This window comes from Rutilus rutilus (assembly GCF_951802725.1).
Source record: "Rutilus rutilus genome assembly, chromosome: 11".
In the NCBI taxonomy this organism is placed as follows: Eukaryota; Metazoa; Chordata; class Actinopteri; order Cypriniformes; family Leuciscidae; genus Rutilus; species Rutilus rutilus.
The window spans coordinates 36,708,218-36,729,778 of record NC_140216.1 but is presented as its reverse complement, the minus strand read 5'-3'; the positions used below and the strand labels follow the sequence as shown (position 1 = coordinate 36,729,778).

Genomic DNA, 21,561 nt, shown 5'->3' with positions numbered 1-21,561 from the left:
AAGTATAGGAAGACGCTTGGCACATGATGCGGAAACGAGCCGCTCTGGGATTCTGCAAACACCAGCGAAACGCAATGCCGCACTTTACCCTGAAACACGCAGCGCATACATTCATTTAATTCAATTGAAGACTTTACGATTCGATGACACTAAGCAATATCGCGATCAGTTTTATTTTGGTTAATCGTGCAGCCCTACTGGAAATACTACTTGTCGTATAAGTCTCGGAAATCATTTTAAGTAACCTTTTTTGCTTTGTGGCTTCATTTTGAAAGCTGTTATGGTAGAAAGCAAGCAAGGAAAGTGAATGATGGGAAAGTGCACCAAGCAGGGTTCTCATTTCACTTGGCGTATGGCGAGCAGACCAAGACATAGAAGCAGTAAGAGATGCCGAATGCTCTGCAGAACGCTGAGGGTCAAAGGTTGTGCTGAGTTCAGGCTTCAAATGGTGTTGGTCTGCCAAGGATGAATGGATACAAACCCCGGTTCCTGTTTCATAAATTGATGTGAATTTGCTGCTGGAACGGAGAGCCAGGAACTCCCCCCTCCTCCACGTCCGCTTGGAATGGCGAACTTTGTGAAAGAAACATCGTACAAGAGAAGCGCGTTGACGGCTTTGATTACTTTTAGGCATCCAGGACAGCAACCTGTGGACAGCGCCAATCTCCAAATGTACATTCAAGCCGAGGATACAGTATTCGCCGACGAGGGGAAAGCGGTAATGATGGCCTCAGATGAACATCTCTTCCTCCACCGAGTGTCTTGAAACATTTCAGAGCCCATCAAATTGGGATTGGTTGGTTAATTGGCTTTTTTAACGCCACGCCAGCTTCCTTGGCTATTTTCATCATGGCCAGTTGAAATACTTTAAAAGAGCAACTACATATGGTTTTTGAAGTTTTCTTTGGATACTATAAAATAGATTCAGGGTTAATTTCTTCAAAAGTTTAAATTTCTAAAATAATATAAAAGAGAACTTAAACCCATCAAAGTGGGAAACTCCAATGGAAAGAGAAAAGGGAACGAAAGTAACATCGGGAAAGGTAAACCGTTTCCCCCCAACTGAGCAGCACTGGGTCGTAATCATGCTGTGCTGCAACTTAAAGATCCAGCGATACATGGAAAGGCTGTCAATCCTAGTAAGGATGGGGTTGGGAAATGGGGTTTCTTCCCTAAATTACCCTCTAAGAGCCCAGAACTGCTAAAATTCAAGCTTTTTTTCCCTGCCATCAGATTGACCGCAATCATTTGAGATCCCATCTGGAACTCATCAGGCAAGCGTTTGGAAATGGGCCCAATCATGAAATTAAACTTTGGGATTACCAAAATTTAGAGAGCAAAGCAAATAAAATTCACCTCGAGATATGTGCTCCGTGTCTCGGTTTTCCGAGGAGTGGGTGGCACAGATCCCCGGAGGGGGAGGCTGGGTTCCCTCTTAACTCTCGAGCAATCTGGACACCTGACCACTCGGCATTACAGGTTGTGTTTGTTTTACTTTGTACGGGAAAGCAAACAGGGCTCTTTTCTTCAGACAGCGTGGGCCGAAAACTCTCTCAAATCTCCGGGTGGAAATGACAAAGCCAGTCCTTACCTTCCTGAGTGAGATTTGACCACCTGAAGAAACTCTCTACACCGCAAAACCTCCTGAACATGTAATTACTCTGACATCATTTGGGACGGGAGGAAATCGCTAACTAGATCCATCAAATGCTCACCCATGTCCTTCAGCTACAGCAAGAGTCTCGCATGATAAATCCAACCACATATGCAAATATATCCGGCCCTAAATAAAACCTCCCAATTAAAACAAAACAGTTGCCACGCAACCACTGAGGTCAGGAAAAGTTTTTAAACGTGCCTGACTCTACATAGTTGCAAAGGATGTAAAGTTTCCTGCGCTCATGACAGCTCCTCAGTGGGTCACTGGACCGGAATCTGGAATCAGTCAGTCGATGTGATTAGCAGACGTGACCTCGATCCGCTACCTGTCACTAGAGCTTTACGTTAGAGCCCGGAGAGAGGGCCATTCTGAAAAACCTCAAAAGAGAATCACTCATCCATGGCTTACCGCACACTGGAAATAAGATTTCAGCCGTGTGCCTGCCGGGCAGACAGCGGAAACAGCGCCCTCTAAGGGACGTGTGCACACAGTGCAAACTGACTTTCTGAAAAGGCTAATTTAACACTATGATTATTACAAATATTTAATATACTAATATTAAAAGCAGGGTTGTACCACATTCAGTTGAGTTGAGAATGACTTTTACATTTTTTTTTTTTTTTTTATTACAAAGTGGATGCAGAATTGCATTTTCAATTTGAATGTAACGTACAATTAAAGTTCTTTTCACAAACAGATATTCACAAATATTTTTTTTGACAGACAGACAGACAGATAGATGGATGTAATTTTGAATGGAGATGGATGGATAGAGTAACTGCACATTTTTTTTTTTTTATATCACAGACATGGATGGATAGATATTTAAAACTCAACTTCATGTGGGATGCATCAATGCAGACACCTATTGTTGTTCACCGCTTTTAGATGTAGTTCAAGTAGTTCATCTCTCTCAAATCACTCCTGCTAAAATATTAAAGCTAGAACATCCAGACAAACACATTAGTCGACCTATTAGTCAGGCTCAACAAATTAAAACAGATTTAATTAAACTGTTTGAGTGTTAATTTTAAAGTTTCAAACCTAATGCTGAACACAAAACAGTCATGTGTCGATAACCAAACTAACGAACCAATCCGGTTCATCCATGATCAGAAAAATTAAAAGAACATCAGGTTGAATGACGTCACTATACAGGTCAATCTGGATTTAAATCACAAATCTCAAATCAAATTACTCACTTTACCGCCTGTTGTAAACTTAAAACACACACACACATCTTTCTAGGCTACTGTGCAGGTCTCAGTCTTTGAGAGCGGTAGCTGTTGGCCGGCAGGAAGCTGAAGCTGCGGCCGGGAGCCAGAGCCCCTTTTCCCCTTAATTCCACAATGTGTCTTCATTCATCTCAAAGAGCACATGGAAAAGCCATTGCGGGGGAAAAGCCCCTTCCTGCCGGCTCGGTCTCGGACAGACGCTGCACTCTCGCGTATTCCCTCTCCACTCGGCTAACAGGAAATAGCCCTTTATTACAAAGGGGGGACATGAGGATGAAAAACAGGGGATTTAGAAGTCTGGAGTTTTATTTGTAGACAACTTGTGTTGAGAGCAGCGAAGGGACGGAGAGGCAACCCAATCTGCCGTCCCCAGACAAGGGGGGGCTAATTTAGCGTACGCCAAATGGCCGCGGGACCTCCGCCGATATGTGAGGCGCACGCAGAGATGCATGACAACACCGCTGAGATCAGGCCCTCAAACTCCTTCAAAGAGGGATGCCTGAGGGGTAAAAGACAAGACTGACAAGCTAATGAGATTCACACCTTCTCATCTCCATGTGAGACTACCGAACTGAGCACAAAATGAGAAAATGAGTAGGAAATTATAATAGAGAAGCCACCGTGTTTAAGATAACAAGAAACTGTGCTAGCACTGCATTCATATCTGATGCAGAGCAGTGCAGTGGGACATAGTGTCTATTTTATCTAGTGGGATAAGAGAAAGGTCCGGGATTATAGAACATCGTTTTTGGACGATTGACTGTTTCTATTGATCATGGATGTAGTATGTTCATCTCTATTTAGCTTTGATGTTTTTGACTGCAGTGATTTAAAGAGGATGAAGTTCTAGAACTACATTTAAAAGTCAACTTTACAGAGAGGATTTCACCATACGGACAGCGGTTTAGTGTGCTAATAGTCCAATGGCATCTGGTACGACGCATCAAAATTAAAAATGATTGGCACATCATGATGCAACAAGTTTTTTTTAATAGCAATTTTCACAATGATTATAATTTCAAAGCAGCTTTAAGATGACATTCAGCACGACAGTAGCTTATGCTTCCATACAAATTTGTGAATTGAACAAATTGGAATATCGCATAAAACATTTGTTTCCATCCCAAGTGCTCAAGAGAACAAATTCATAATTTCCTGTGAAACAGGCGCAAAATATCAAGTTTGATGCAACTAGACGAGTCACTGTGGCTCTTTTTTACAACATCCTGATGTTTGAGAATACAATTTGTGCAGTAAATGTGCTTCCATCAAGGTATAAGCGCATAGGCTTATCTTGGTATCGGATTTTTTTTTAAAATCCGCCTCAATTGAGCAAACAACGTTTTTTATGTGCATCTTGGCATTTCTATCCAGCTTGTTTTGTTTTTTTTGCGATATCCCAAAATAAATAAAAAAATGTGGAAACATAGCTAGTGATAAATTTACTGATGAAAATAATCACTGAACATGCAAAAAATTTAATTTTAATTGTCATTAAAAAACATACTGTTGAAGAAATGAGAAATTTATTAATGCTTTTGAATTTTAAGACCTTTTAAATATTTGGCAATAATTTGGTATGTTACTGTTTGACCGCTTTTGTAAATCTGCAGATTATTGCAAAATAAAAGTTATTTTTGTTGACTAAAACTATAAAACAGCTAAAGGGTAAAAATGGACTAAAATAAATATTGCATGACAAAATATTGACTTCATTCAAAAGACACTTTTGTCAAAATATGAAAACATATGAAAGCATAAAACTTTTAGTTCTTTACAATAACTGATAAATGCGCCACGATAACACAAAAAGACATGTACGAAGAAAGTAAATAAGCTCAACTTTGATTTAAGGTTGTCATTAAACTAAAAGAACTAGAGAAAGCCTCCAAAGACAGCGGAAATGTAAAAAATTTAAGTACTTTTGCAAACTAGACAATGACAGCACTCATCGTTTCTGATGCGTTCTGAACGACTACGAAGGGGGGCATTAAAAAGTCAAATCGGGGTATCTACCCAAGAACAATAACACTTCTGCAAAACATTCCTGGTCGGAAGCAGATTGCCAAGAACAGTTTTGGATGGCTGCTGTGTTTAGGTTGTACGGCCTGGCAAATTATCCAGACCGCATCGTGCCAAGGTTCAACGGTTTTCAATGATGCATGTAAATTAAAGAGCTGAAAAGGAATTCTTTAATGGTCCTAGATGTAAATATGAGACGTTGCAGAGCTCCTTACTGCAGAGATGCTTCACGGTCTCCCTTAGAAAAAGCCAACAGAGACATTACAGAAATGCGGTAACGTCTTACAGGCGTAAGGGAACGTATCAAATACTGCGGTTCAGACACTTCCAGCCCGAGGAACAGGACAAAAATCTTTTTCCTTTACATGAAATATTACACAACTAACCATATTCCCCTCCACGGAACAATGAAGTAATCATGCCTGTGCAAACGTTGCACAAAGATTTAAATTGAGAATGAGATTTTTCTTCCTGAAATCATCTTTATCCTACTTGTCATTCAGTATCATGTCATCAAGCAATAGATTTCCATTATTGCTGCTTCAACTTTAGATTAAAGTTTACACTATAACTTTGCCATCAGCTGTCATTAACCAGACAATAATATCCGAATAAAACTAAATCTAATGTGATAACACAAGAAAGGCAAAACTGGACATTTTCCCGCCATTTCGGTTTCTGCGAAGATGATGGTATTTCACACAGTGTGCTGACAAAGACTCCAAATCCCCTTAAGTAGTCAAATTATACATTTGTTATGCATCCAAATAAAAGTCAAAAGAGTTGAAAGTCAAATGGCCATCTGGAAACAAATGATAGGAGGACAGCATGCAAAGGACACATCGCAACAGATGCAGGTGCACCAACAACACCTGGACACAATGGTGATATCCAGACTCGCTGAACTGGAAAATGCAATTTATTAATGGAAATAAGAGTTGAGCGCAAACACTCTTCCATGGATTTTCCGTCACCTGAAAGGGATTGGGGTCCAACAGTCTGAGAGCACTAGTGAAAATGAATCAGTTTTGCATTCTTTTCTATTTGAATAACACATCTTTGTTGATTGCAATTGATGTTATAAGTCGCATAACAATTTGAGTGAAAAAAAAAGTTGCATTGAAACATCTAAAAACCCGATGATCATGTTCTTCAGTACGATGTGAGAGGATCCAAAGAGCATCTCGTGCTTCAATGGTGCAGAATCTTAAATATTTCTCCTTTAAAATAGGAATGCACAGTTTTGAAAATTTTGCCCGATACCGATAATTCTTTATATTTGAAAGCCGATAACCGATATATTGGCCGATAAATCTAAATCCAAATTTGTATATAATTTAAGAATCCGATTACAAAAACAAAAGTCTCAAAGCCATGTCCCAAACACATGTCCCATGTCCCATACCTTATTTATCAGCTTTAATATATCGGTCAAATGTTCTTATCGTGCCGATAACGAAAACATTTCAAATGAACATATATCGGCCGATACCGATATGGTGGCCGATATATTGTGCATCCCTACTTTACAATATATTTAAATATTTAAAATCGAAAACTTTGTTTATTTCCATGCTAAGAACAATAACAAAAAAAGTTTCAATACACCCACTTTTCAACAAAAAAAGTGTTTCCATAGTAACCATAGTTCCCACAAAAAAAAAAAGACAAAAAAGATCTAAGATCTCTTGCAAACAGTGTAAAAAATATTCAGATATTTTACATTTAAATGGCTGTAATGGCCAATATCACAGTACCAAAGCTTTAACTTTGTTATTTTAGTATAAAATGCATTTACCATGGTGCATTTTTATAGGGTAGTGTTTTCTTTAGATCACAGAAAGCTATGGAAAAATAGCTATCAAACCAAATCAGACAGTTTTTTTTAGATGATTGTTCTTGTCCTGGGCTGCAGATGACGGACAGATTCTTACCTCCTCATCGGACGTGTCGTGCTCGTACTCGTCCACCTGTGAGGAAACCTTGAGGCCGCTGTCTCTGTCAGACACAACACGCTCTTCTCCACCCTCTTTCCCAGTGGCTTTCTTCTTCTTCTTCTTCTTCTTTTCCTTTGAGTTTTGGCCAGAACTCTGTAGAAAAAATTAAACCACGTTAGTTGTTACCGAAACCTTAGCTTATGTACTCAAATACGAACAATTGTTTTCTATAAACAGGACTATAAATAAAATAATTTATACATGTTTTCTATAAAATTGACTTTAAAAACTAAGTATATAAAAGAAAATCCCATATTTTGTTCACCCCAATCACGTTTTTTTCTTCCCCATACTAACTAAATTCACATTTGTAATGTGAAAAATGTGAAAACTATTTTAATCTGACAAAATCTAATGATCAAGATCAAAATCATTACTTTAATCAATACCTGTTAACTGGATCTTACTGTTATTAATATATTTATACATGGTAGTATTTGTTGTACTCTCTTTACTTTAGGCAGATTTTACATTTAAAAAATTGTATTACACTAATTTACAAGTAAAAATTACTGATCAAGAAAAATTTGCATTAAAAACAAGCAAAAACATAATTATTAAAAACAAAAAACAAACAGAAAAAAGTACTAGGTCTGTAACTAGTAGCAGTGCAAAGTAACACTATTTTATAGTGTCCCTATAACACATCTTACATGTATTTACTATGGTAATTTACATTAACATTTATGCATTTGGCAGATGCTTTTATCCAAAGCGACTTAGTACATTGCAAGGTACACATTTACATTGTTATCAATTCTTGACCTTGACCTTTTGGGTCACTACTGTTTGAGCTACAGGAAAGCTATTAAGCTTGTAAAGCTAGTAATAACAGTTATGCATAATTACACGCAACTAACCCTAACACTTTATTTGATGTCATTGTTACATATGTTACATGTAATTACTGTAGTAATAACTATAAATTATGCATAATTACATTCAATTAACCCTCAACCAAACCCTCATCCTAATCCTAAACCTATAGTAAGTACATGTAGGCCTAGTTAATAATTATTACTCAGTACTTAAATGTATAATTACACTGTACTTCTGACACCTTAAAATAGTGTAACCCCAAACCCTAACCTAAATTATATGGTAAGTAAATGTTTTCATTATGTGCATAATTACGCTGTAAAAAGGGCACCTTACATTTTAAGGTGTCATTGTTAGTGTAATTATATATTTAAGTACTACTGAGTAATATTAACTACATTAGTACTTACTATAGGGTTAGGGTAGGATTAGGGTTTGGTTGAGGGTTAGTTGCATGTAATTATGCAGAATTTACTGTTATTACTATGGTAAGTACATGTAACATATGTAACAAGGACACTGTAAAATAAAGTGTTACCAAAAATACAGTACTCGTGTAACTAACTAATGTAACATACTGTAACAAGCACTAGTTATTGGCAAAGCAATGGTGTGCAACTAGTATGTGCAGCGCATTCTGCTTAGTCATTAAAAACAAATGCAAAAATTGTGCAAAAACGTTTTTAAAACACTCATAAACACTTCATACAGCATTTCCCAAAGACCCTGTTTTTTACGGCAGCATGACAGTCTACATGCTTCAGATATGCAGTTTATTTCAGTTCGCGCACAAACTTCCTGTGGGTGATTTACACGTGTGCCGTTGAAAAGCAGTCACCAGAACCTCACATCCTGGCCGAGACGCCGGGACATCGGGATGAAAGCTCCCAGTACCGCATGTTATTTACCACAGCCCATCAGTCACGAGAAGGCCAAACGGACTGAACATCTCCTAACAGGGTCGAGGGGAAGAGCAGCTTTGAGCCGCCGCGTCTCCCTCGAGCCCGAGATGGGGCAGGTGAGCAACCTGTGCTGATTTACGGCTCCTTAACGTCCCGCTATCTCTTGGACTGCAGAGCTAAGTGAAACACTTCCTCCCTGAAGCCCAGTTAAATCCACATCAAGACGCTCGAGCCCTGCGTTCCTGAATGCCTCGTGCAGCCCGGGGGACGGCCCATTTTTCCGCTAGCCCTGAAGATCTAAAAACAAGCTGAAACAGAGTTTAGGAGAGGAAGAGTTGGGGGAATGACACCGGTTGTTCTGAGTCATTAAACCGCAGGCCAAATCAGGACGTGACCTGTTAGGATAAGCAGCCATATCGAAAATTCACAGTGAATTTGCTGCCAATTCAAAATTGTGAATATCATGAGGACTTCTGTTTCCTTGTGCCAGTTGATTCTTCCTTGCATTGAGTATAAAAGCATTAAAACAGATGTTTTCTCTGATTTTAACAAACATCACTGAAGTTTGTTCACGAATCAATTCAAACCATGAACTAATTCATCGATTCGCTTGCACCCCCTGAAAGTGATCATGGAAGTGGAAGTGAGTGTTTTAATAAGAATACTGTATATGCACGGAAAAATTAGCCGTTTATGACTATGCTTTGTTATATTGATGAATATAAATGATTCAATCTTATTCTTCCCTGTGTTCATGTAACGAAAAACACCCTGTAAACATACACTCAAAAGTTTTCATGTATTCTTTTTTCATATACAATTCAAAACTGGGGTCAGTTTTATATATATATATATATATATATATATATATATATATATATATATATATATATATATATATATAAAAAGGACATTTATTTAGCAAAGATGCATTAAATTAGGGATGCACCGATATACAAATTTTGTCCGATACCGATAACCAATAATTCTTTATGTTTGAAAGCCCATAATCGATATATTGGCCATTTGGCTGATAAATCTTAATCCGACTATTTATAATTTTTGAGAGCCTGATAACAAAAACAAAAGTCTCATCATTATAATGTTCTCATTATAGCTTTATGTAGCCTACAGATTTTGCTCGGCACAAGTTTTTCCAACCATATTTCAAGCAAATTCAAAACCATCATGGCGAACAGTGCGCATCTGAAGGGACATAATTCATTATTAATCGGTTTTAATATATCGGCCGATGCCGGTATGGTGTCCGATATACAGTGCTATGCATAAGTTTAGACACCCATGCTAAAGTTGACTAAAAAGAGGAATAAAAAATCATCTTTTGGAAATTGAACTTAATGCCTTAATTAAAAAAATTTGTAAAAATCCAACCTTTAAGGACACCAATTTTCTTTGTGAATGAATAATGTATCGTAAAAAATCATCACATAGCCTTCACCATACCTAGAGATTGGCATGGGGTACTTTCCATAAGATCATCTCTCAATGCAAATCAAACTAGCTATTAGGCTAACTGAAATAAAACCATGCCAATCTCTAGGTATGGTGAAGGCTATGTGATGATGTGGGGCTATTTTAATTCCAAAGGCCAAGGGAACTTTATCAGGATGCATAGTATCCTGGATCCATGAAGTAACTGGCCTTTAAAAATAAAAATCTGCCTGCCTCTATGGGAATTTAACATAGGGGTGTCCAAACTTATGCACCCTGTATTTTAAGGAAGAACATTTATTTATTTACGATACATTATTCATTCACAAAGAAAATTGGTGTCCTTAAAGGTTGGATTTTTCCAATTTTTTTAATTAAGGCATTAAGTTCAATTTCCAAAAGATGATTTTTTTATTCCTCTTTTTAGTCAACTTTAGCATGGGTGTCTAAACTTATGCATAGCACCGTATCATGCATCTCTACATTAAATTGATGAAATTTTGCAGTAAAGACATTTCCATTTCAAATAAATGCTGTTCTTTTGAACTTTCTATTCATCAAAGAATCCTGAATAAAAATGTACCACGGTTTCCACAAAAATATGAAGCAGCAAAACTGTTTTCAACATTGATTAATAATCAGAAATGTTTCTTGAGCATCAAATCATCATATTAGAATGATTTCTGAAGGATCATGTGACACTGAAGACTGGAGAAATGATGCTGAGAATTCAGCTTTTCATCACAGGAATCAAACGTCATATTACTATATATTCACATAGAAAACAGTTGTTTCAAATTGTAATACTATTTCACAATTTTACTGTATTTTTAGATCAAATAAATGCAAACTTGGTGAGCAGAAGAGACTTCTTTCTTACAACGTTAGTGTTTACGTACATATTTATATTTTTACTGGTTAATATAACATTTGTGCATATAAATTAAACTATCAAATAGTCTTGCATGTGCACATTTAGTTACTAATTTAGTAAAATACTCTGGAAAACACGCTTTAACAAGATTTTACTTTTTTTAATTCTAAATCTAATTAGCAATAGTTCAAAAAACTAAGTCAAGTTTGTCAAAAAACTAAGTTTTTGACTAAGTCAAAAAAAAAAGAAGAAAAAAGTTAAACATACAATTAAAAAAAGTCTTCTTTTCAGGCCCTTTCAAAACAATCACAGGAAGAGATAAAGCTGAAAATGATCAAAATATAACATTATTTAGCTATACATCACCCAGGCACATCTTGCCAAACATGCACAGGGATACTTCACACGTGAAATGAACACACTAGTTTCTTACTGCAAGAGTCTGGTAATAAAAGAAGGATGTGGGGGCAGAGAAATCAGCTTTTGACAGATGATTTGACCAGATGATGTTCGAGTAGAGCTCACGGTGTGGATTCAGATTAAAAACAAGCTCTTCAGGACGTCTGGCGGCCAGTGGCCAAACGCCAGAACAACCGCAAAACCCATGTGGGCTGAAGATGTTGCAGACCAAAAGCATGACGACGAGCGCTCGAGACTCCAAAGTTACAAAAAACCTCGCAAACGCACTCTCCCTCACACACACACACACAAACTACATTACATTATATATTAAAAGAAATTAATACTTTTATTTCATTATATTTCATCTTATATATACTTTTAGTTGCATTTATTCAGCTAGGAAGGACACATTCAATTGATCAAAAGTGACAGTAAATTGTTTATAATGTTACAAAAGATTTCTACATAAAAAATCCTGGAAAAAAAAAAAAGTTTAAGGGTTCCACCAAAAATATGAACTGTTTTCAACATTGAGAATCATAAATATTTCTCAAATCATCATTAGAATGATTTCTGAAGGATCATGTGACACTGAAGAAGACTGGAGTAATGATGCTGAGAATTCAGCTTTGATCACAGGAATACATTACATTTTAACATATATACAGATAGAAAACCATTTTTTCAAATTGTCACAATATTTCTGGTTTTCTGCATTTTTGATCAAAAAATAGTCATATTATAATATATAGGCTCTACATATATAATAGTTAACAACGGTTGTGTTAAAGCAATATATTAACCTACATAAATATATATATATTTTACTGGATTCTACAATATTTGTGCATTACAACAATTATTTAAATATATTGCTTAAACAATGTATTGTAATATTATTCCAATGAATGCATGAATCAGACAAAGAAACGAACACACTGACAGGCTTTTGGACCGCATCTCGCATCCGTTTCGAACCTGCACGCACACATTCAGTGTGTGTAACGCCGCACACCAACGTTTGCACAATAACGCGTTTTTAATGTGTGTTGGCGGACTGTCCCGGGTTCCGCTCCGAAGGCCTCGAGTCGCTCATTATTTCGTTTGCTTCCTCTGAACTGTGGTTGAGTTATAGAGTGAGTGAGTTACGGATGGAACAATCCGACGCCACTCATCAACATTCACGCTGATACTTAATTAAGACCGTGGCTAGTCAATTAAAGTGTCCCGTCTGGCCCGTCACGTGTGTCAGCGATGGAAGCGGACCAGCCGTGTCTGCAACGCGTGCTGTGTGTGGGCGTGCGTTAGAGAAAGAGCGAGTTCGGCGGTAAGATGAGCCCCTCTGGTCTTTCCCTCCCCCGTCCCGATGCGAGCGTGAATCAGACACACGGCTGCAGGAAATCTCGCAGGAATCGTAACGTCTCCGGCAGCCGCGTTAACTTCAGCCTGGTGTGCATCAGTCAGAGTCTTGATCCATCTCTCAGAAGACCCTCAACAAAAGAGCGCAGGGAAAAAAACACAAGCCGGGGGAGCGGATTAAAAAGTTGAGACAGGAACAATACGTCCCACGGCCTCCGCTGCAACGCCAGACAGAGATTTCAAAGCTGCGAATTTGATCGTGTCCCGCGGTAATGTCAGACACATCCGCTGGTGCGCAACACTCTGGCCCTGAAGCTCACGCTGCTGATCCTGACGAATGAGAGCAGAAAGAAATGCTGCTCACGTGTGAAGAGGCCTAATATACACCAGTGATGGACCATAAGACCAGCAGCATCATCAGCAACGGCTGTTAACCATGAACACTTGGCCACCTTTACAGATGCATTAGCTCTTTCTGGGTCTGCACTAACAGTCTTGTCAATGGACACTGAATAATGTTTGTAAATCATTTTAGAAAGTTAGTTTTGGCACAAGACGTATAAGAGCTGTTGGCTCGCGTGGGCTTGGGTTCGGGTCTCGCTTTCCCATCAACATTCATTGCTCTATAAAAATGTTGATTATTCTATAAAAATAAAGGGGAAAAGTCCAATAAATAAATAATAAATACAATTTTACATATACTTGACATACACACATATATACATGTTCTAATATGCTGATTTGGTGCTCAAGAAACATTTTTTTTATTATTAATGTTAAAGGGATAGTTCGGCCAAAATTGATATTAAACCCATGATTTACTCACCCTCAAGCCGTTCGAGATGTACATGTCAATCATTTTTCAGACGAACACATTTTCAGTTATTTTAGAAAACGTCTTAGATCTTTCAGTGGTTATAATGTGAAGTTATGGGGTCCACTCCATCTCCTGTGAACGCGCGTCGACCGTTGCCGGAAGCCAGTTATTTTCATTTATAAAGTTTTAAATATGTATATTTCTACGACAAAACCGCACGGATTACCCTCAGAAGGCCTTCGTTTATCCCCCTGGAGCCGGATGGATTACTTTTGTGAAGGATGCATGCCCATTTTTGGGACTTGAAGGAGTGGACCCCATAGCTTCACATTTATAACCACTGAAAGATCTAAGACATTTTCTAAAATAACTGAAAATGTGTTCGTCTGAAAAATGATTGACATATGCATCTCGAACGGCTTGAGGGCGAGTAAATCATGGGTTTAATATCATTTTTGGCCGAATTATCCCTTTAAACACAGTTGTGCTGCTTAATACTTTTGAGGAAAGTGTTTTTTTTTCCAGGATTCTTTGATTAATAGAAAGTCAAAAGAACTAAATTCATTATAAATAGAACTTTAAAAAAATATATTTATTAATTTCAAAAATGTCTTTACTGTCTTTATCAATTTAATGTGTTTTTTAAATCTTACGTACCCCAAATTGGTCATGAAAAAGCAGCTAAAACTGTTTTCAACATTGATGATAATAAGAAATTATAATCTTAGAATGATTTCTGAAGGATCGTGTGACTGAAGACTGAAGTAATGATGTGAAAAATTCAGCTTTGCGTCACAGGAATTAATTATATTTTAAAATATATGTATACAACAGAAACCAGTTAATTTAAAATGTAATAATATTTCACAGTATTACTGCTTTTACTGTATTTTTGATCAAATAAATGCAGCCTTGGTGAGATTAAGAGACTACTTTCAAAAACAATGTTTCCAAACTTTAGACCAGTAGTGTATAAGTATAATATATAATATTTATATACATATATATAGTGTAAAAATACTGATATTGATATCTGATACAAGTTTTGCATTGGTCAGTATGTGATATGGCAGGGCCGATGGCTGCTAAATTGCGCATACACATAATACTATGGTAAACGAGATACTGAATAAAAAAATACTAAATTTAAAATAACAACAGTTACATACTAACAACAACGAATACCACTTAACATTTACTCAATATAACCTATTCATAAAAAAACTAGGGTAACACTATTTTACAGCGTCCTTGTTACATGTTACATGTACTTACCATAGTAAATACAGTAAATTATGCATAATTACATGCAACTAACCCTACTAAACCCTAATCCTATAGTAAGTACATGTAGTTAATTATTATTACTCAGTACTTAAATGTGTAATTACACTGTAACAATGACACCTTAAAATAAAGTGTAACCAAAACTAATTGTGTTCTTCTAATACGACGGCTGAAGGAGTGAAGGCAAATTTAAAACGCTCTCTCTTCTGACTCCTGTAATCAATCTCCCAAACTAAAATGTAAGACAGAATATACTGTCGACAAGGCTGCTGGTAGATTTGTGACTGACATTTCTTTTTTAACTTTGTAGATTCTGAGCTTTGCAACCGTAACAAAACATGATCTAGAACACATGTCCTTTACCTGACGACGCACACCAGCAATGTTTTGAGACGCAGATTTCACAAAACGTGTTATTTATAAAGCATAACATGAAACTCGAGTTCTCTAGGGGAGTGATGTCATCGTGATTGACAGCTGTTGAGTTCGGAGTTCACCAGCATTTTCACTGCTACAGATAAATATTGACTTTCTTCTGTGCCAGACACCTGCCATTTACCAAGATCACATGATTCTCTGTCCATGACTCCAGATCAATGCACACAGAATGACAGAAGCACAGGGTCTGTGAAGAGCTGGCATTCACACTATCAGTGATGCAGCATTAGGGGGCGCTAGAGAGTGAGGATCAGAGGTAGAACTGAAAGATGTACAGCAGCCCAAAAATATTTGGACAATTCAAAATGTTTCAATGTCAGTGCATTAGAAAATAAAGCATCAAATCACGTGTCAGTATCTGAGCTCAAAAGCAGCAAGATCTTTTCTCAAAGCTGACTTGGCTTTTCTTATCTCAGGTCCGACATCTACACAGTTGCACAATACATTTTTCTTAATTTTCACAACACTATATGTTTCATCAAATCCCAAAAAAGTAATTTTTATAAAATAAATTACGCTTTTAGAAATGCCTTCTGTGAGCACTTGACTGAATCCTGTTGATGTTAATGCTTTAAGTGAAAATAGATAATTATTTATTTTTTATTATTATTATTTTATTATCCTTCATTGTCTAGCTTGTAATCCAGTAAATGGACAATTTTTTTTTTTAAATAACCCAAAAATAGCTAAAAATAATAATTTCATATTTTACTTTGTTCCCTCAGTCTTGAAAAACCAGGATAGTGGATTTGAAGTGTATGAATTAATTTAAAGGGTGATATCATGACCTGGAAGTGTCTTGGAAAATGTTATAATGGATATGATTTATTTATAAGACAGAAATGGCTATTTGTGCATAAAAAAGTATCCTTTAAATCACAGACAACTGGAAATGATACGTAACCCTGAAAAACATTCAGTATTTTAATGTAAATGAATTCAAAATGACTTTGCTGTAATAACAGCTAGAAACATCTTGGTTTACATTGAGGGCTTTGAATATTGTCATGGACAAAGAAGGCCTCGACGTCAAAACAATTGAGAACCAAAGATCTAGACGATGTTTGAAAAGTTGTATCTTTAGCACTTCTCATATTCTCGCCTCCTTGTAATTAATTGCTTTTTAAATATTTAGATAAAAGCATCTGCTAAATGAATAAATGCAAATATTAGCGTGTTTTTAAGCAAGCTGCTTTGATATCGCGTTACACAATGCAATGACATGCAGACATTTGTCTGACTGAAGTGTCCAAATATTCTTTGGAGTCGCTGCACTATATTCCAAAACACTGTCTGGAAATGTGACACTCCATATGACAGAAAGTCAGCTGAATGCAATACATTTGGCAATAACAAATACAGTTCTAATGGAAATCCCATCTGTATAAGAGCTGCAAACGCAGTAAAGCACAGAAAACTAGAGGTTCTTAGACTTTCACGCCGCACCATGTCTGATCAAAACAGATCATGCAACGAACGCCTACAGTCACCATAATATTCCCTCTCAGTCTGTTTTCTGCTACGTTTTTAGGATCCACATGTAAATCTGACAGACTCTGGATCCCTGACTGCGTTTCTAGAAGTCCACTGATAAACTAACATGATAAATATAAAAGTATTTAAAGCAATAGTTCACCCAAAAATGAAAATTATCTGGAAGCACTTTATTTTACAGTCCTGTTCCCCAGGCACATACTGTGTACTTTATAGTTATTACAATAACTGGGTAATATCTAGGTACTAACCCTGAACCTACACTTAAACCCATGTAGGTACCCAGTACTTTCTTATGTAAGTAAACTGCAAGTACACAAGTGCAAGTACAGTAAAATAAAGTGCAACCAATAATTTTCATTTTTGAAAACAGGTTACTTAACAATAGGTCACAAGTATATATATATATATATATATATGGACTGAAATCAAATAAAACCAAAGGCCTACATCAGTCATACATCACTCTTAGGACCACACGTCTCGTGACAAGTTTGACGGCATGGAAATAATAATGTGATGTGTTGTAACATAACTGTAGCATTGAAAAACTTTTGCTGAGAGCTCAGTTAGAATATTTTAAACTTACATGTGAAAACAGATGCGAAAGGCGAGCCCGAGGATATCACACAGGCAATTTGCAAACTACACAAGAAGGTGATGGTGCCGGTGAGTGAGGACCCGTTCACACCGGCTATTAAGATGTGTTTTGGTCGTTCGGATCACAAGTGGACGATGCTAAAGACAGGTGTAAACGGGGTCTAAAACGCTTTGAGCTTGTCCACTTTCGACCGCTTCCAGAGGTCATCGAAAACTCATTCGACTAGATTGCTTTCGTAGTGTAAACTCTCATGTGGTCGAACAACCACAAAAGACCTCATACTCTCTGCCTACTGAACTAATGCGTGAACATTATGGGAAGAGCTCAAGCCAGACCAGATTTAAACTTTGTCGGCTGGAGACCTAAGTTTGGTTTGAAGATGAAAAACATACCAAGCACAATGTTCTCCCACCATTCCTGATTTCTAACACACACTCACTGTGTTCGGCTGGTCTTCAGCTGTCAAGCTGATGCTCTCCGTATGTTTTTCCGTCATCTCCGGTCACGCTCACATGTAAATTGCGCGAGTTTATTTTGTCCATTGTATTGAAAGATCTGAAGAAACCCATATATTTACACACCTATAGACCCTCCCCTCAAAGAAACCAGGACAGAAGTGGTGAAAAGTGGACAAAAGAGACAGATTAAACACCAGGAGTAAACGGGAATGTGTCTCCCTCGTCTACTTGTGATCCGATCGACCAAAACGCATCTCAATGCGAGGTGTAAACTAGGGGTGGGGGAAAAAATCGATTCTTCGATGCATCGCGATGCGGACGTGGACGATTCTGAATCGATTCACAAATGGCAAAAAATCGATTTTCAAAAAAAAAAAATATATATATATATTTTCTAATAACGTAATATTGACGGAATGCAAAAGGCGGAACTATAAGCGGACGTGCAGTGCGCGGACAGTATGTGGCGTGCACATAACAGAGACGCGCACATAACAGAGTCAGCGCACATACATAACAGACTCATGATGGCTGAGCACCAAATTCGAACGGCACCTTCTTCGTTAAAAGCTAACGTATGTAAAATTGGCAATTTCATTGTTACCTATTTAGTATTTTTGTATGAGAGCTGCTTTCTGTATTGTTTAGTTTTCACATCAGTACACTGTGTAAACCAATCTGTTACGTTATACTGCAATATGTGCAATTTCAGTCACAAAAAGTTATATTTTGACTGTGCTCGCTGCAGATGTTCAATCACTTTTTTTGTATAAGCTGTTTTTGATTGTAGTATACAGCAAACATTTCAAGTCATAACTCTTTATTATTTAGTTGTGTATAAGAGTGGCTTTGTATGTTACTAATTGAAGCTACAGTAAGTTGTTCAAAAATGTTCATTTTGTCTTCTTAATGATTAAATTGGACAATTTTCTTCTAGAAAGACAAGGTGTTCAGGTGGATAAAAAACTTTTTCTTTACCTTGACATGTTTCGACTGCAACCTGCAGTCTTCCTCCACCTGAACACCTTGTCTTTCTAGAAGAAAATTGTCCAATTTCTACAGTATGTTGGTTCTGATCTACTTCCTAAAGGAAATAAGCCTTTCATTTATTTGTTATTGTTTAGTTCAACTTGATGAGTCACAACACAATGTGATGTATTCATTTCTGTGTTCTACAGAACATAAGCTACATACAAATAATTCTGAAGTTATAACTACACGACACAGAAAGTGCTTTGAGTTGTTGTTACTCAATAAAAGAGTTAAGTAATTCAGCAGCTGACTTTTTTTAATACTGCAATCATTTTGTAGTGTATTTTCGTTTACTGTTGTGAAATGGAAAATCAATAATCGCTAATCGAAAATCGTTAATAATCGAAAATCGACTGTAATCGAATCGGGACTTCAATAATCGTAATCGAATCGAATCGGGAAATCAGACAGATTAACCACCCCTAGTGTAAACAGGGCCCGAGTCTCAAAACACAAATCTTTACGGACATTGTCTGCTGGCATAAGGTATTTATTCATCGCACTTTAACAAGTAATCTGAACGGCCTAGTTTATGTGCAATATTTAGTGTTAAATGTTATGTTGGTGTTTGAAATTAAGCTGCTTTGTTTATCATTGTTGTCTGATTGTGCGGACCTATTATAGGCTGCTATTAGCTATATATTTTTAGTATAAAATAACAAGAATATTAACAATGTTATTGTGTTGTCGTACGTATTATTATTAGGCCTATCGTCAATGTTTTATGCTAATGTAATATGCGAAGAAAATGAAATGTGGAAGAACTACAATGCTGTTTTCACCATGCTCAAACCGCTGTTCAAGAAATTATGCTGTTTTGTGAATATAGGTTTATCACATTGCAATTCAATGTTGACGTGGGCTGTAGTTTTGTAGTCTGTTTTTAAAATGTTTACAGTGAGGAGAAGCCTAATCCTTATTTTATGAGCGTGTTGGCGATGTGCCGAAAATATGCAGTGATGTTAACGTGAAACTTGGGTGGGAAATTAGATAATAATAATAACAATAATTTAATACATTATGGGAAAACGAGACAAATATTGTCTTGATATCTCGACTGTTGTCTATCGGCACAATATTGTGCATGAAGACGATCATAGACAAAGGAAAACGCATAATATCTTGCTTTTATGCACCTAAAACGTTGTGTATAACTCTCCTGATGGCATCAAAGAGCAGATATGGGCTAAAGAATAATTATAAGCAACAAGTTTATGGTCTACATACAAGTCTGATATTGTGTGTGATTATATGCACAAGCCTAAAAATGAACCACAAAACAAGTATTGTGATTTTTATGGACCAGTAAGGAGTCTTTCAATTAACCCTTGATTCAAAACACGGTTTTATACCATCACACAGAGCACATCAAAGTTCTGTACACTATCATTTATGATATTTTTATTTTTTTGAGTTTAGGGTGGATTTCAGCTCTTTAAAGGCAACAGAGATGCAACTTTAAATTGCAGGGCACCAGAAAAAAAAAAAAACATTTTCCGTGTCAACGTGCTGGTTCATATTACCTGAGGTTTGGTCACATCTTTGGCAGACAGCCGATCGTCTCCATCACCGCTGGCGGCTTTATCTTCCCCGACATCAGAGCTCTTTTCTTCATCACCGCCCTCCTCTTCCTCATCATCTTCCTCCTCATCTTCATCATCACTGTCACTGCCTGATTCTTCAAGGCCGGAGAAGACGCTCTCTTCACTGTCTGACAGATCAGCCTGATCTTCATCACCATCATCTAGATGACCATCTTTCCCGCCATCCTTATCAAAGATGGGCAGCTGAGAAAAAAACATATAAAAGTTTCAGTGTAAGTATGAAAGCATCACAAATGCAAACTCATTACTACGTAACCATATTCACAAAAACCTAATTTTACTTTTGCAATGAAAACCATACCATGGATCAAAAGGTTTTCAATGACATGAGAAATATATATTCAGTCATGTGCTTCCAAACTTTAATAACATACTATTGTTATATAACATAAAATATTACACCGTAGGTAGAAAGTATAAGCAGTAAACAGAGTAGACAAATAAACAGGGTAGACAAACTACAAGAGAAAGCGTTAAACGTGTCTATATGTAGTCATTATTAAATGTATTATTTTTGTCAATTGTATTATTATTCTCTATCTCATTCAGTCACAACGCTGCAATTTAACCTCGCGCTACATAAACACGCGTGTTATCATATAACGCGTTATATATAACTACTGTCTGACTGCTTTAAAACAACAGTATATCAATACAGCATCAAATCATACCTGGTCGTCTTCATTCTCCTCTATATTTCTTTTTTTATTCTTTAATTTAGTCATGGTGCCGCTGTGAGTTGGACGCATGCTGAAACTGCGACCATGTGGGTTTGAATCGGTGACGTCAAAGGTCAAACCATGACGCGTTTGTTTTATTTCTCATTCGTTTTATATAAAACGTTTTAAAATATCATTAGTTTTGTATTTCCTTCCAACTGATCGTTTTTTAAAAATAGAATGCTTTCGATTTAATTGCGTTTAATTAAAACCATGTCTGAGGCAAAAGGTTAAAGTTCACCGTTGAACACGTGCACATTTAAAACCTTTAATTCGTCAAATTAATAATTTTTAGCGCATTGAAACAAATAGAGAGAGAAGTATATTTGTTTTTATTTATGCGTTCAGTATTTATTTATTTTCTAAATTAGTGTGATATTTTAAACAGG

General features: G+C 36.8%; 1 protein-coding gene across 1 annotated transcript in view; it reads right to left on the bottom strand.

Annotated features, from left to right (window-relative positions):
* bop1 (BOP1 ribosomal biogenesis factor) overlaps nucleotides 1-21,391 on the bottom strand; it is a 77,183-nt gene extending 55,792 nt beyond the window's left edge. The window contains exons 1-3 of the mRNA XM_084422738.1: nucleotides 21,125-21,391; nucleotides 20,373-20,636; nucleotides 6,852-7,007 (exon numbers count right to left, since the gene is read on the bottom strand). Coding sequence (XP_084278864.1) covers nucleotides 6,852-7,007; nucleotides 20,373-20,636; nucleotides 21,125-21,202 — 498 coding nt within the window. The 5' untranslated portion in view covers nucleotides 21,203-21,391. The remainder of the gene's footprint in view (nucleotides 1-6,851; nucleotides 7,008-20,372; nucleotides 20,637-21,124) is intronic.
* Nucleotides 21,392-21,561: the final 170 nt, after the last annotated feature.